The 16,406-nt window shown below is 42.8% G+C and overlaps 6 protein-coding genes across 6 annotated transcripts; 2 read left to right on the top strand and 4 right to left on the bottom strand.

The window, feature by feature from the left end:
* Positions 1-797: 797 nt before the first annotated feature.
* PAS_chr4_0325 (Protein with an N-terminal kelch-like domain) lies at positions 798-4,715 on the bottom strand (the record flags this gene model as incomplete). Its single annotated transcript, XM_002493702.1, has 1 exon — positions 798-4,715. One exon carries the CDS (start codon positions 4,713-4,715, stop codon positions 798-800), a length of 3,918 nt encoding a protein of 1,305 aa, XP_002493747.1.
* Positions 4,716-4,907: 192 nt separating this feature from the next.
* Positions 4,908-7,265, bottom strand: PAS_chr4_0324 (Hypothetical protein; the record flags this gene model as incomplete). Its single annotated transcript, XM_002493701.1, has 1 exon — positions 4,908-7,265. One exon carries the CDS (start codon positions 7,263-7,265, stop codon positions 4,908-4,910), a length of 2,358 nt encoding a protein of 785 aa, XP_002493746.1.
* Positions 7,266-7,774: 509 nt separating this feature from the next.
* Positions 7,775-9,142, top strand: PAS_chr4_0323 (Subunit of DNA primase, which is required for DNA synthesis and double-strand break repair; the record flags this gene model as incomplete). The annotated part of the gene is made up of 1 exon (XM_002493700.1): positions 7,775-9,142. One exon carries the CDS (start codon positions 7,775-7,777, stop codon positions 9,140-9,142), a length of 1,368 nt encoding a protein of 455 aa, XP_002493745.1.
* Positions 9,143-9,204: 62 nt separating this feature from the next.
* On the bottom strand, positions 9,205-10,761 carry PAS_chr4_0322 (Signal recognition particle (SRP) subunit (homolog of mammalian SRP54); the record flags this gene model as incomplete). Its single annotated transcript, XM_002493699.1, has 1 exon — positions 9,205-10,761. One exon carries the CDS (start codon positions 10,759-10,761, stop codon positions 9,205-9,207), a length of 1,557 nt encoding a protein of 518 aa, XP_002493744.1.
* A 213-nt stretch (positions 10,762-10,974) lies between these two features.
* On the bottom strand, positions 10,975-13,356 carry PAS_chr4_0321 (uncharacterized protein; the record flags this gene model as incomplete). The annotated part of the gene is made up of 1 exon (XM_002493698.1): positions 10,975-13,356. One exon carries the CDS (start codon positions 13,354-13,356, stop codon positions 10,975-10,977), a length of 2,382 nt encoding a protein of 793 aa, XP_002493743.1.
* A 425-nt stretch (positions 13,357-13,781) lies between these two features.
* Positions 13,782-16,319, top strand: PAS_chr4_0320 (Hypothetical protein; the record flags this gene model as incomplete). The annotated part of the gene is made up of 1 exon (XM_002493697.1): positions 13,782-16,319. One exon carries the CDS (start codon positions 13,782-13,784, stop codon positions 16,317-16,319), a length of 2,538 nt encoding a protein of 845 aa, XP_002493742.1.
* Between the last annotated feature and the right edge of the window lie 87 nt (positions 16,320-16,406).

The raw sequence follows: 16,406 nt of genomic DNA, 5'->3' as shown, positions 1-16,406 counted from the left end.
CCAACAGACGATTACCAATGCAGTTCGCATATGGGCGAGTATGTCAGAACTAACCGAAAGGAGAAAGGTTAATTAAAAATCTGCAAAGAAGGCAGCATTTGGGGGAAGAATGCTGTGCGTAACCACATTTTGAAACGTGACAAGGAATTGCTGTGCATATTTTGTGCGTGCATCGCCATGCAAACTTGGCGACTATTTTGATGGCAGGCACATCAACCCACGGAACGCGGCCCACTTTGCCCGCGGCATCGATTAGGGTTTGCCCGAGGCTAGATAATAAGCAAAAAAAAGCCAAACCTTACAGAGGAACGAGGAACGAGGAACAGATTATGTCCCCCTGTCACACGAGAATTAGAGTTGGCAGCATACTAATTTCGTAATCGCAATAGTTTATACGTTTTATTCAATTCTGCGCATGGCTGACTTAGCTCATGGGTGTGAGTTTCAGATTGCTTTTCTTTCCGTTTTTTTCCCTTTTCAACTAATTCGTACATGGTGTCGCAGGAAAAATTAGCACCTCCCAGGGTTTTCATGCCCAAAGTATGTCCGTGGGTTACTTTTCAACGGATGACATTCTATCGTCAAACATTCCTTCGCATATGCCATACTAAGATCTCTCTTTGCCCCGAGACCCAATCACGTGCTTTCAGCTACTTTTACGTATTGCATGAATTACTGGCTTCGCGAAAACCAGCACGCATGCAGCTCGGCATGGTGGCCCGTATGTAAGTAGTCTTTAACAAAGTTAGGTAATACAGCACGCAAATTACATGGTACATACTATTTGCTCAAGCTAGTTATGAGTTGGAATTCTTCTTGAAAAATGATCTCTTCAAAATTTTCGGAGGCTCTACTGGGTTGATGTTGGCCATTGAGTGAGCTTTTCTAAGAACAGCTCGTGGACCCACATTAGATTTGGTTGCAAGAGGCAATCGAGCTGAAGACTTGATGGAAAAGGTTGGCTTAAGGCTACTTTCCCACCGTTCAGTGCCTTCGTGTGGATTAACATTTCCCTGTAAGGCTTCTTCATCCTCTGAAGGTTGGTAATGTGCAAAGGGAGACGATTGGCCTCTAAGGTGAGGGTGAGGGAGGAGGGTACCCTGTTCCAGTTGCTCTTCCTGCCGTGCTGCAGTCTCTTTTCTAGTTTGTTCAATCTTCCTTTTGATAGATGGTTTCTCCGTTTCAAATCCTTTAATCATGTATCTAACATTCAACGCCCGTAATAGCAAACGTAAATCATTGCCTAAGACAGCAGCTTCGTAAATATAGTCTATAATACTGACAGGAACTGCATCTGCTGATCTCGTTGTAGATTCTAGGGTGGGAGTGGGGTTGATTCCAGCTTTCACTTTGTCCACATTATCTTTAGTTCCGAGGTACTCTTCTGGCGACTGTTGTGAAGAAGGACCATCATTGCTATCACTTTCTTTTCCGCTGTCTGAACTATTGGAGAGTCCACTAGCGCTCGAGTCTTTAAGGCTTTCTGGTCTTTGTTTCTTAGACTGAGCAAAAGCCAACACATCATGTAGAGGGCTAGAACCATCATCAATATCTTCGTTGCTTGAGTCGTCTAAATGGTAGGCTTTGATATCTTCGAAAGTACTATCGTCTGAATCCTCTTCTTCTTTCTCCTCCTCTTCCTCCTCTTCCTCCTCTTCCTCCTCTTCTTCCTCTTCTTCCTTTTCCTCTTCTCTCTCCTCCTCGCCCTCCTCCTCCTTCGCCTCTATCTCGCTCAAATCAGCCACACTCTCTCGCTCATCATCATCCACTTCCTCTTCGTCTGCTAGTTCTTCACTATCTACCCCTTCCTCCGTCTCCCCGTCCTTCTCTTCCCTTCTTTTCTCTTTAAAGGCGGCCAACTGCGTGAATGATAGGGAAGACTTGCGGCTAGATCCGCGGCTAGATCCGCGACTATCGCTCATCATTCTGCTAGCTTTGGATGCCCTTTTCAAAAGACTAAGATCAGTAAAGCCGTCGTCAGACTTGGTCAAAAACTCAGTGAACTCGTCGATGCTGGGAATAGGAGGCGGGTCCACAATGTAACCACGATTCACACTCATCACATCGACATACTCGTTCTTGAGCTTTTGAGCCTCTTTAACAAGTTGTACCTCCTTGCGAGAAAGAATACGGTACAACGTTTCTAAAATCAAGTCATACAAGAGGGGAACCTCATAGAACTTTGCCACCAACAGAACGTCAAGTGCTGTAGGCACCAACTCCCAAGTTGCTCCAACTTGTCCAGTGTATAAAAACTCTGAAAAAGCTTTCACAGTTTTCGTTGGAAATGGCAGGTAAAGCGAACGAGGAATTGCCCAAGTAAACAGGAAAGGCTGCAACGTCGAAAAATCATAATTTTCGACCTCTATCGAGTCAATAGCAAGTTTGATTGCATCTTGGACGATGGATTCCGGTGACCCAGCAGGAGCAGAAGCAATATCATCGCCTTCGTCGAGCTGGGGGCTAGAACCTTTATGCTCCCAGGGTGGGGGTGCATCAGAAACGTGACCTTTTTGCTCTTCTGTCTCTTGTAATGATTCATTGCCCACACTAGGCATCAATCCATCCCTATTCGAATGCACCAACGACCCGCGCGGTGAGCTCTTGGGAGAAGATGCAGGAGAGTGTGTCCTACTATGAGGAAGAGTTGGCGTTTTCGGGCCAAATATATTCTTCTCCGACTCGAAAAAGGAGGCAGATTTTCTACGACCCATAGGAGCCGGGAGCGGCTCCTGCGGTGGAGGCAACTGAATTGGAATAGCCGAACTTTCGAAGAGCTTGATGTCAATGCCAGAACTATTGCTAGTACTAGAATCATAAGACATGACAGAGTTCTTGCGTGAGTTGTTAGTAGACGACTGTGGTGTACCTTTGTTGGAAAGGATCTCATGTTTCTGAAAGGGCAATCGAAACTCAGGTCTCCCAGTGTCTTTTTTAAGACGCAAGTTATCTTGACTTGATACGTCAGAGGATGGGAAGATAGACGAATTCACAGAGTGTCTCTCTGTTCGACCTTGGGTGTAAAACTCCTTTTTAAACAACAACATGTCATCCTCGGTGGCGGTCTTAGCAAATTCGTATATGGCTTCAACGTATCCCTTGCAAATTGCCCTCCTGAAGAACATTCCCCATCGTTTCATGCATACGTTCAGTGGGATGCAAATACGATCTCCCTCATCGGTTATTAACTGAAAGTCGGATAATTCATCAGTTGTGGCAAAAGCGATCTTACCTACAGTGACGGCAGCAGGAGGAAAGACTGATTTGATAGAGGTCATATTTACTGCCGGGGCAGCATACTTTGAATATTCGTTGAATACGTTGTTGGGATCCTCAGGCGAATCCCTGAAGTCATCAGAAGTGCTGATAAAGTTGTTGGCACTTAAGTAATTCTTGGACAGTTGTTCATCGATCAGTGAGCTAAATGAATTGGTGACTGGCAAAGAAATAGCCACAAATAGGTTAAAGAACTGAATGCTTGGAGAAGTTCTGGTTGTTTTCTCATTTCCTAAAAGAATAATTTTATGGTGAGAGGCCCACAAATAACCTTTGGAAAACCGATGTGACCAAGTAGAGTGCTCACAGAAGACGTTTAACCGTGACCACTTTGCCGAGGACTTGCTATAAACAAAGATGGAAATATTTAAATCCCCAGGGAGGAAGCCCATAATGACTAAATTCTCACCAAAGCTTTCTCCTTCGGGATATCGCAATTGTTTGGGAATTGATGGGTCAAATGGGTCTGTATGGTGCTCTCTGTTGAGCAATAATCTTGACCCTCTAGGCTCTGTATCGTTCAATGAGTATGATAAGATGGGATTTAACTGTGCACCTGGATCGACCCTTGTAAGGACTGCTAACTTTTCTACAGACAAGGGATTGTCCACGTCAATAGGACTGGAGAATATGGCATTTTCTGAATGGGTGTAAGATAAATAGGATTTGGAATGTGCTTGGCGGGATGAAGGACTGGAATCCAGTGGAGAAATTGGCTTTGACGATATAGTTGCTAGTCTGTCATTAACTGGTAGTCCAGGAAGCATTTTCCATATACCTGAAACAATATCATAAACCTCCAAACTGTAGATTCTTTCGTCAAGGGCGTTTAGACCTCCGACTATGAGAAAACCATGGTGAGTTGGCTCACCAATAACACTTAGGTCTTTGAGTCGAATCATCTTGTGATTGAATCGGGGCAAAGATGACTGATCAAACATGCTATCATCATCATCATTAGACGCAAGCAAACAGGACCAAGTTTTACGATAAAGGTCGAATCTCCAGAGCTCGTTTGATGGAGTGAATTGCTTTTGCTCATCAAGAACAAGTCCTCCATGGACATATATAGCATGGTTGTGGAGACAAATAGTATGAAACATTCTTGGGGCCGGTCTGCTGGTATGTCCGACATCTTCATCTACTCGGACAGTCTCCCATTTGCGTTCTGGGATATTCAATTCGAACACTGTATTTGACAAAAGGGAATTATTGATCTCTAAGGATGATGGAAGTTGTTTTGACAGTGCCTCATTTATATTTGCTATGGTTATGGACTCAAGTTCCAGTCCCAAAGTCAGACCTCCGTGAACGACGATACGAGACTTTGAAAGCAGAGACGAAGCACCAGTTCGACAATCCAGCCTGTCTCGAGCATCCGCACTCTGGGGAAGAGTTAGCGTATAGCACTTGCTAGGCAGACAGTCCAAAGGTGCCATCACTAGTTAGGGATATGGGTAGCAGCTGGCTGGAGATGATTACCCTTAGCAAGACAGAGGGGAAACTTTCATTAGTTTTCTTGGCTCTACTACAGCAAGCGCGAATGATAGGGGATTCATTCCCTGCTTACAGAATAGTTTGAAGCAGTACGGTTCATTGCTTATGTAATTAACTATTCAGGCTATCAGGTTCTATACCCCTGCAGCCTTGATGAGCTGTAGCATGGCAATCTCAATGTCTCTGGAGTAGGACATTACATCCAGTACAATCTCGCCGTTAGGATTGTCCGAAATGGAATGAATTGCCCTGTCGTACAGTTCGCCCAGAGCTGCAAATTTTGCTCGTATCTGGAAACGATGCACCTCTAACTGTTTCAGTACTTGGGAATTATTTATGTCTAGGTTTGATATAGTGCCACCAATTGGTTGTGGGATAGATGCTGATTCGCCAGTATGCTTGATGAATAACTCTAATGGATCGTATTGAGGCTGCTTTTCGAAAAGGGAGAATCCACCATGATGATATTTGGAGCTTGGTCGATGCGATTGGGCCTCCATATTGCTCGGATCCAACATGTCTACACCAACAGGAACAGGATTGAGCCACGAGGTGGACTTGTATGCTTTAGTGAATGGCTGTGGAATGAAATGGGCTATTTCCTCGTCTCTCTCAAGCACCATTATCTTTGATACATCAATTGAGAGAGATAACTTTATGAAACTCCATGATTCCAACAAGATGTCTACTAACTTACCCAATTCTCCGTGGTTTTTCCAGTAAGTTTCTAGAATACTGATTGCCTTGTTGATCAGGTATAACTTGAGGTTGAGATCGTAGTTAAATGCTCCGATTTCAGGATAAATTTGCGAGTCGCCTTGACCGAAATTGTTAATGACAATGATCATTAAGTAGATCAGCTCGTTCATGGGAACGTAAGAATACAGATGCCAATTCAAGTGACTGAATTCCCTCAAGACGGAATTCTGACCTAGAGGCTTCTGTATCCAAGTGCTGTCATAAAGAGAAATAAAACCGGCAATATAGTGGATTAGAGATGGTAATAAAGCATTGCTCAGATCGGTGTATGAGTACTTCAGATAATAAAAGTCAGACGCAGTTAGATGATAATCAACTTTCAGTAGATGCATGTTGAACTGGCTTGGGTCAAATGTGCCAGAGCTATTAGCACTATTGTATAGATGGAAAAAAGCTCTGTCCGGAATAATCGACAATAAAGTGATTCCGTAGTGCAAAAGAGAAGTCATGTTGTTACTTTGAGCATTGCATTCCAGTTCATTGGTCAGCTCTTCAATATTGTGAACGCACATAGCGCTCAGATCACAAATTTTCCTAGTCAAGAAGTTAACTGTGTTTTGGGGTAATGATTCAGACATTCCATTCATATATCGGGAGATGACACTCAATATGCAACTGTAACGGAACTCGGCTGTGCAGATGGACCTGCGATAAATATCATTAGGAAAAATTGACATGGAAGTGTCAAAATCGTCCAATCGCAGAATTGGAGGTAGTCCCAATACATGAGAAACCCTTCCATCTAGGGAGAATATCAACCACCAGAGAGTACGTCGCAACATGATAGAATCCTCATTCTTTAATTTATGATACAGCATTGGATCTCTGTTTAGCCTGTATAGTTGGGCAGCTCTGATTGTTTTACCAACTTCCTCCACGAGTGGCACTACGTTCCACCTGAGACCTAAAATGAGAATCAGAACTAACGATTGGAACGTTTCCAGATCATAATGCTTGCATTTATTCTCCAGGTGGTATCTGACATCGGTGCATGCTTTGTAATATGTTTTCGTCTCCGAAGAAAGGTTGTGATAAATATTAAAGGCAGACTCGGCTAAAGACGAGCAGGCAAACACAGCATATAACAATTGGACAAAACTGAGCAATTGGGGTCCTGCCAGTAGTTCTAGATCTGTACTGGTCGATGAATTGATAACCTGAACCGCTTTTTTGGGATCTTTCAAGTCATACTTCCAAAATAGTTGAGCCTTATCCATGAACTCTGACATGTTGACAACTGGACACAAAGGGTGTATACAATATTGATATATCTGTAAAAGTTCAAAGTATCTATTTTTTGAAGCTGGAAGTCCTTCTAACAGTTTAGAAATGATGGCAGTGTTTTGAGGGAAATCGACTGTGGGTTGTGACTGTAGGTGTGGCTGTGATTGATGATTTTGGGTAGCTGTTAAGTACGAGCTGGAAACAATTCCATTATGCAGAAACTCTATCTCTGGAGTGTCTTTCAATAAGTTTGTCTTCTTATCGTTGATGTAGTACTTGCAATATTCAGAAGCATCCCCTGATTGATCACCAACATTTGAAAACAGTTTCATGCAACTGGAACAGATTGGCTTTTCACGAGAACACTTGATTTTGCGCTGATGGCATGGAATACAACTAAAAATCTTTCGTTGCCTAATCTTTTGGACTTTATAAGCCTTTCCATTACCTAGACTCACCGTCTCTCTAGAAAGCTTGGATGGTGCTCCAGGTCCACCCCCATTACTCATCTTGGAACCAACAGTTGGAGAGAAGGTATAAGAGGAGAAAAAAAGAAACAACTTCGCAGAAAAGGTTTTTACATTTAGGTTCAGGTACTACTTTCCACCATGGAGAAAAGTTACCTATAAAGGATGATACAATCCATGGAGAAACATCGAAGGAATTATCCTAAATTCAACTCCGAACCTGATAAGTGAAATATTTAGTGGGGAAGGGGTTTTATTCCTAGATTGTACCAGATGTGTACACCCCCACAACAGCCGTCGCATAGATTCCTCGATTCACGGAACACTTGACTTTTTCCGTAAAGTCGACCCTTAAAAGCAGATTGGATAAAATTTTTATTCATCCCCAGAAGGGTGCGCCACGCGCGGCCGACCTAGCCTTCTAAGCGCGCGGGTTCCCTTCAATTTTTGTTCAGTAGCATCCCAACATCATTTGTAAAAACAGACGCGAGATATCCAAACGCGTTAAAGTAAACTCCAAAGGGCTCCAGTCTTTTTGTCTAACAAGTCGTATGCCTGGATTGCCAGAGATCAGCAGTGGTGCAATGAGCTCACCAGCTGTTTCAAGTGTTCAATCGTCTCCCAACAAAAATACCAAGGAGTCCTCTCCTATGGAGGCAAACCTGATAAAGGCTGAGAGTTCATCTTATACACCATCAGAATATGACATGAGGAATTACTATGAACGCTTATTGCCGTTCAAGCCAGTTTTCGAATGGTTGAACCATTCTCCGATTCCTCAAACAGATTTCACCATGAGAGAGTTTGCTTTCGAGTTTAAAAGTGGTGCATATCAGAGATACAATTCGTTCGTCAGTGCAAAAGAGTTCAAAGACACTGTAGTAAGGGTCACTCCTACAAGATTCGAAATTGGGGCAGTTTACTCCATAAATCCCAGCAAACGTAAAACAGTATCGAAAAACATGATGAAACCTATAGAGAAAGAGTTTGTTGTTGATATCGATTTGACCGACTACGATGACATTAGAACATGTTGTTCCAAGACGGGAATCTGCCACAAATGCTGGAAATTCATCAATGTTGCCATAGAGATTGTAGATACAGCATTACGGGATGATTTTGGATTTGAGCACATGATCTGGGTATTTTCTGGACGAAGAGGGGCACATTGCTGGGTCAGTGATCAAAGGGCAAGGAGTATGAACGATACCCTAAGAAAAGCAGTTATTGACTATCTGGACGTGTTGAATTTGAAGGGAGGTCATAAAAATAGAAATCTGACGTTCAGAAGGCCCTTGCATCCCCATATCGAGAGGTCTACTGGTATACTTCTCAAATCTTTCAAAGAAGTTATACTAGAAGAACAAGATCCCTGGAGGGATGACAAAAGAGCCATAGAAGACCTTGCAAAGAAGATTTCCGATGCGGCTACTCGTGAGTCATTGGCGAAACTCTGGACTGAGAAGCCAGGCAGGTCTAGTCTAGAAAAATGGAAAGATATTGATACCCAAGCCAAGAAGGGCTTTGCTGTACGTGATTGGAAAACTGATATTGTTATTCTCTCAATGTACCCTCGTTTGGATATTGAGGTTTCCAAACTGATGGGGCATTTATTGAAGTCTCCCTTTTGCATTCACCCCAAGACAGGAAACGTGTGCGTTCCATTTGACCCAAGAGTTAAGGAGTTCTGGCCCGATGAATCTCCTAATCTTCGTAGTTTACAGTCAGAGATTGAAGAATGGGACACGGACCACCCAGGCAAATCTGTGAAACATGAATGGGAAAAGACTAGTCTCAATGAATACATTAAAATGTTCAATAATTTCAAAAAGAAACTTAATGAAGAAGAACTGCAATCTAGGAAAAGAAATAGAGATCAGTTAGTTGATCAAGATGACAAATCTCAACTTGAATTTTAACGAAAAATGATGACGATATTAAATACAGTTGTTACTAGGTACCCCTATCTAGACACTATTGTTTAGCCCATACCAAACTGTTTCATCATGCTCATCATTTCCTGTTGACTGGGCATTTTCATTTGGCCACTGGACATTTGTTTCATCATTTCTTGCATATCCGGCATTCCAGCTCCTCCAGCTCCTCCAGCTCCACCAAACATATTCATCATGTTATCCATCATTCCTGGGTTTGATTGCATTTGTTGCATAGCTCTTCTCATATTAGCTGGATTCATTTTGGAAGCCATCCCTGCTGGACCGCCGGCCCCACTCATCATATTCTTAGATTGTAATGCCATACGAGCCATCATCTTTTGCTGTAAAAGAACAAGCTCCACCTCAGTTACAGAGGTACCAGAGCCTCTAGCAACTCTTACCATCCTTGAAGGCTGATCAATAAACAATCTACCGTCACTTGACAACTCTTGCTTCGTCATTGAATCCATTATATAAATCATTCGCTTCAATCTCTTTGAAGCCTCCTCTTCACCAACCTGTCCCATCAATTGTCCCATTCCACCAGGCAACATTTGAGCGAGTTTGGACAGTGGCCCCATCTTCATGATGTTGTTCAATTGCGTTTGAAAATCCTGTAAAGTAAACTTTCCTTCCTTGAAATTCTTGATAGTATCACCTTGATCCAAGTTCATCGACTGAACATGTTCCATAAGACCCTCTATATCACCAATTCCTAAAAGTTTTGAGATAAATCCTCTTCCTGAAAACTTTTCGAAATTCTGAATGTGCTCTCCGGTGGCAATAAACGCTACTGGAGTGTTGGTGGCAGCTATAGCTGAAAGGGCACCTCCTCCCTTGGAATTGGAATCCATTTTAGTTATGATAATGGCACCAAAATCGGATGATTCCTTAAATGCTTTAGATTGAGATTCGGCAGATTGACCTATGGAAGCATCCAGTACCATGATTGTTTGATTAGGCTTGATAGCTTTTCCAATTTGTACCATCTCTTCGAATAAATCTTCCTCCTGCCTGTGTCTACCAGAAGTATCCACAATTATTATTTCAAACTTTTCCTTCCTGAATTCTTCCACACCATCAAAGGTCACTTTCACAGGGTCAGTTTCTGTATATGAACCATAGTAGGGAATCTTAGCCTTGGTAGCGTTTTGTTTCAGCTGGTCAAACGCACCAGCTCGGAAAGTGTCACCACAGACCATTCCCACTTTGAATCCTCTTCTCTGGTAATACACTGCCAGTTTAGTACAGGTTGTTGTCTTACCAGCACCTTGTAAACCGACCATCATGATCACATTCGTCTGTTTTTTCTTTGGCTTGAACAGCTCAGCTTCGTTGCAATCAACAAGTTTCACCAGCTCATCAAAAACGACCTTCTGGATCAGCTTCTTCTTATTAATTCCTGGTTTATCCTCTGCGTCGATCTGTTTTCGTATTTTCTCTCTCAATTGGGCAACTAGTTTAATGTTCACATCGGACTCCAATAGGGCGTTACAAATCTCCTTTAACATGTTGCTGATGACGTCAGCGTCAACAACATTGGACTTGGTGACATTTCCAACGGCGTTATTGATACGCCTTCCAAGATCTGCCAATACCATGCTATTTAATACCCTGGGGTTCGTTAAGTGTCTTTCGATGATGTCTTTCAGATGGAACCAACAGGTCGTTGGGTGTTCGAGAACACTTTTGAGTGGTGCACGAAAACATGTATGTAAAACTACATAACTAGGTAGTTGACTGGAGCTGATAGCTGCTGGCTACAAGGCCCATGGTTACTAAGGAATCATTTGCCCGCATAATGGTTTCCCCTCTTAACATAAGATGTTTTGAACAGACTTAAAACAGCCACACAGCAGATCTCTTAATCGACTATTTCCGACTTTCTCAGATAATTCTGCATCTGAATCACTCAAGTGTATAGTTATCTCTTGATCTCCTGCATTAATATCATGGTCCCATCGCAATACCTGAACTGAATCATTGCCTAAAACAAATGTTCCCGATGAACAGGATACTTTGATCTTGCTAGGATGAAATATGACTCTGGGAACAAATATCTCTGTTAATGCTTTTGTACTGGAATGCACACGGTCCGAGTCGATTGTCAATTGAAACTTGGAGCCTTGAAGATCGTACTCACAGCATTTTACAACACCATTGACAAATACTGGGTATGGTCTCAATATTGCTTTCAGGGCTCTAGTACCGTTCCATATTGATTGGTATCCCCCACCTCTGTGGTATTCCCTGGTTTGGACTACCTTGAAGTCGTCCTTTGATTTACTTAGGGTGGTCGTGAAAGTTTGATCGTCTTCACTTTCATACAAAAAATTGCTTCTAAGACTGAATCTATCATCGTCAAAAGAAGCAGCACGATCATCGTGAGACCATAAAGAAAAATCTTCGTTATTCCATCGATCTCCCCACTTATGGCAGTTAGTCGAAGTATAAGTCCAATAGGTCACACTCAAATTGTTTCCTTCCAAGGCATATCCAAGAGCATCTAAAGCCTTCGTTTGTGAAGTATAATTACCGTTCGAAAAAGCAGCTTTATCATCCATATCAAATGGCATTCCGGTTTCTGTAATTAGAACAGGCACCTTAGCCCCCAAATTTTTACGACTCTCTTTCTTCATCTCACCCAACTGGGACCGAAGCGACTTCCTTATGTTCTTTTCTCCAAATACAATGGCAAATATTGGATTGCTGTATCTTTTTCTCATTATACCTAAAGTATCAATGTTGTACTTGGTATTCCAAGTTTTGAACATAAGTGACATCCCATCGTAATAATGCTGACAGTTCACTGTCTTGTCGTCAATAACTGGAGAATCTACTAAAACTGGAGGCACCTCCATTACTGGTGGTTGCATAAACATAAAGATATCTGGGTCTATTGCCCTTATGGCAGCTTTATATTCCTTATAATGTTCCACAAACTCGTGATTAATGAAATAATCAATATCTACTTCTTCACCGGTCAACGGATGAACAGCAAAATAATCAGGCTTCATTAACGTTAGAGCATCGGAATCCCATATCCCATGTAGTTCATAAGGACAATGGCCAATTTTCCATCCAGGGTCCCTTTTGAAGTTGTATTTCCGATCTGCCTCGTCATTTTTCAACCACAAAACTTCTCCCTGTTCATTGACTAAGCGACTCCCAGACTTTCTTGGACCGAAAACCGATATATAGTATGTGTCGACCTCACAAGGAATATCGTTGCATGTCATCAAAGACTGGAATACAGTAGGGGTTGTATCAATTCGCAGTTGTTGATCGTCTGGAATTTTGGAAAGATCTTTGAAACCCAAAAGTCCGGAGTTAGGCTCATTCATTGATTCAACCCCAATTACGGTTTGGTGCAATACATAAGGAGCAGTTTCTTTGAGCCTAGAAAAGAAATGAGCCACGGAAGCAATGAAATGCCTCTGCAAATAATACTGGATGTTCTCGCCATTAATGATGCACTTGGGAAAGAACGTTTTGCCGCTGAAAAACATAGTGAACAATGTTTGGGTTGCCAACCTGTAGTAATTTGAGGTCCAAACCATTTTGGTATAATTCTGGGGATCCTTAGAGTTGTTTTGTACGAACGCAGCTTCTGTATTATGGAAACTTGTTGGATCCAACCCAGCAGCATAAATAGTCCATAATGGAGCACCACTACCACCAGTAAATCTAGACCACACGTCTTGATGAGGATCAATGAATACGTACAACCCTTTAGCATCATGTATAATCTTGAGCAACTCGATGGTGTAGTTAATGTAATCCTCGTCATATTTTCCTGGGCCTTCGTGTTCGATCGCCTCCCACGTAATGATGAATCGAATCGTATTGAATCCGTATGATTTGATCCTGTTAATGTGTATCATAGCATCCTCTAGTGGGAAGGGTCGCCCCACGAACGAGACTGTGTCGCCTTCATAGAAGATCTTCTTGCCTCTGGGTTTGTACGTAGTTTGGTTTAGAGGTAGCTTAGCGGTAGCATCAAGATTAACCCCTCTAAGAGTGATCTTCCTTCCGGTGGATTCCTCGACGAAATTGCCGTGTGAATCTGTGGTGAGGATCGAATTCGATGCCAAACCGTCTGCCTTTAGCTTGTACATTTCCAAATTAGTGACCGAGTTGAGTGTAGGGGAAGAAGGGATTTTGGAGTATTGAGGTTCAGGGTAGCCTGATAACATGCGTGGTGAAAGATAACGGCAACTCAAAAATGATCGCCGTAAACTGTTTGCCAAAAACAACTTGCGAGTCCGTAGTACTTTTTTCCTATGTATCTTCGTATCTTATCGTTTGTGGGGAGTAGGTCGAGAGAGGCTCTCGCGAATAGATCAACATTATGTAATCGCAGGATGGCCTCTGTGATGTCAGTTTCAACCATCATCACGCCTTCCCAATTGGGGTATTGCCGTTTTGGGAAGTAGGGTGTTTTCACTAACGTCAGACACCTCACTCTTAAGAAATTGTTGACTTTCATTGCTCCATATTTTCCCAACCATTGAAATTGAAGGGTAAAGTTGAAGGTTTGAATTCCAAGTGGTAAGTGCCCAGCCCTTTGATTGTGGCCTCCGTGGATGTATTTCAGTTTTACTAACTGGTTCAGATTATCATGACCACCCCAATTGCCCAAATTCAGCTAGAGCAGGAAGCCTCAAAGAATCCTCCTAAGCAGCACACCAGGCTAAGTGATCTTGTTGAGAAGACAAAGGGGACCAAGTCATGGGTTTCTCCTTTTCGTACTGATGCAAAGGCAGCCTCGCCAAAGAGGGAGTCCTATCCTCCACAAATTGTGGCCGACGTCAAACCAGAGGACGTAGACAACGCCGAAGAGGAGACAATCTTGGACCATGATGATGCGAACGCTACAGTGGACCCAATTGAGTCAGAGTCTGTACTCGATGCATCTGATATCTCAATCAAAGGCAGCACTGCCGAAGACAATCAGGAAGAGCAACCTGAACCGGCCACAGATGTTCTTCCTCAGGATGCTGAGGAAGAGGTTGCGGACAAGGATACACAGTCTGGGGACATTCCTCAAGATGAAGGCTCTCAAGCTGAACAAGAAGAGGAGCAAGCACCAGAGGCTCAAGAAGAGCAGGTGTCAGAGAGTCAAGAAGCCAAAGAAGATGACAAGGTTGACAATGTGGAAGCAAAGAAAGATGTTGCTGACAAGAAGGTCACCAAGCAAACTCAGCAAGCCATCAAAGATACAGAAGAAGGCGCCAAGGCTGTTAAGGAAGCTCAAGCGAAATTGAAAGAGGCTGAGTTGAAATTACTCAAGGAACCCGTTGTCATTACACCAGATTTACTCCAGCCACCCGCTGAAGATGATGCAGAGAAAACCCTGAAAGACAAACCTCTATTGCTCAACAGGTACAAGCAAAACAAAGAGATTGCTGAAAGCTCATTGCAAAAGAAAGATGTGGAGAACCCTGACCAAGTCGTTGACTTGGGAGGTGGATTGTTGCTAACCCAAGCTCAGATCTACAGTATCGCCCAGGCTCGAGTCAAACCTCTATTAGGAAAGATCGACAAACAAGTTGATTTAAACCTGAAAGCCGATGAGCTGAAGAAAAGACAAACTGAACAGCAATACCACGAACAAAAGGATCTGCAACAATCAAAGAACCTGGAAAAATACCAAACTCAGTTGACTAGAGAAAACAACATCATTGTTGCCAGATTCGACACTGACATTGCTGCTCTTAGCTCGACCATTCTTTCAAATGCCACACTTCTAGAAGAATTTGCCACTCAGACTAGAAAAGAAATAGACGACTTGGGTACTAAAGCTTTGGCTGAAGAGGAAAAGTTGGCTGAAGAACATGAAACTAATAAGACCAAGCTAGAAGAAAATGCTAAGCAATACAAAGAAGATCTTGAAACTAAGCTGCTGAATGCCACAACAGGTCAGGAAGACGAGAAGACAAAAATTGAGGAGCTCAAAGTCAAAGTTGAGGAAGAAAAAGCCATCGCAGACGACCTTGAAGAAAAAGCCTTTGACAAGAATGAAGCATTGAACGCAAAGAGAGCTGAGCTAGAGGAATTGGTTGCAGAGGAAGCAAAACTGCAAGCAACTGTCGATGAATCTGAACAGTTCCAAAAAGAGTGCGATGCTAAAGCTGCTGCTCTAAGTGTTGATCATACAAAGTCTACGAAGAAACTTGAAAAGCTTCAAAGTCATGTCTCCGCCTTGGGTAGTGCAATTGAGAAACACGCTTCCAAGATTGGATTTCTTACTGGTGCTGCTGTAGCATCGAGAGAAGTAAAGAGGAAACACAACGAGTCTTTGAAATCCGAATGGTTGGCTGAGAAGGCCAGAATAAGAAGTGAGGTTGCAAAGGCAAACGAACGTAAAACGTTGGAGGCCGAGCTAGAAAGGGAAAGACTCGCAAAGGAAAAAGAAATAGAGCGCCAGCAGAAGGAAGAACAGTATGCTCAAGAGAAGCTAGACAGAGCTGAGGAAGAAAAGCGACTCAAGGAGGATGTTGCTGAATTGCAAAGAGTAAAACAGCTGAAAAAGGAAAAAAGCAAACTGAGTAAGAAGCTAGCATCGACAGGTTCCTTCTTTGCTGGTGGAGTTGCCACTGGTGCTGCTATAGGTGCTGCAACTGGTGCAGCCGCTGGATCTGCCGCTGGTGCCGCCGCTTCTGGTGCTGGTGCTGCTGCTTCTGGTGCTTCCAAAGTTGTTTCTTCTTCGACCAATACTGCTTCTAAAGGTGCATCTGATGCCGCACAGGTGGGCAACGGGGCTAAGAAAACTGCAGACATTAAAAGAAACGAGTCTTTTGCTAGCAATTCACCCGAAATCAAGATTGATGACGAAACTCTCAATAAAGATGCCAAACCACTATTCACTGAGGTGGTAGAAGATGTTCCCACAACCACTAGCAAGGCAGATGAAGACATCAAGAAAAAGAATCGGTTGTCATTCTTGGGAAGCATAAAGAGAAAGGCTTCTCTTGGATCCAAGAAAGAGCCCGAGAAGAAGGAACCTGCCACGGGTGTCGTTCCAGCTAGTTCCTCGATAGCTAAGGATAATGACGATGGTGAGTACGAAGAGGTAAGCACTCTTGAGACCATCTCTGATGCTGAGTATGAAGCTCATAAAGACGATCCTAACTATTTCATCGTCGATCCCAAATAAGTAGTTTGTAGTATTGTATTGTATTATTTGTATTACGAAAGTATTGGTTTATCATAATATTTCGAGAAATCAGGCATTTCCTAGAAA

The sequence above is a fragment of the Komagataella phaffii genome, chromosome 4 (genome assembly GCF_000027005.1).
Source record: "Komagataella phaffii GS115 chromosome 4, complete sequence".
Taxonomy (NCBI): domain Eukaryota; kingdom Fungi; phylum Ascomycota; class Pichiomycetes; order Pichiales; family Pichiaceae; genus Komagataella; species Komagataella phaffii.
This window is presented reverse-complemented; position numbering and strand designations above follow the sequence as displayed.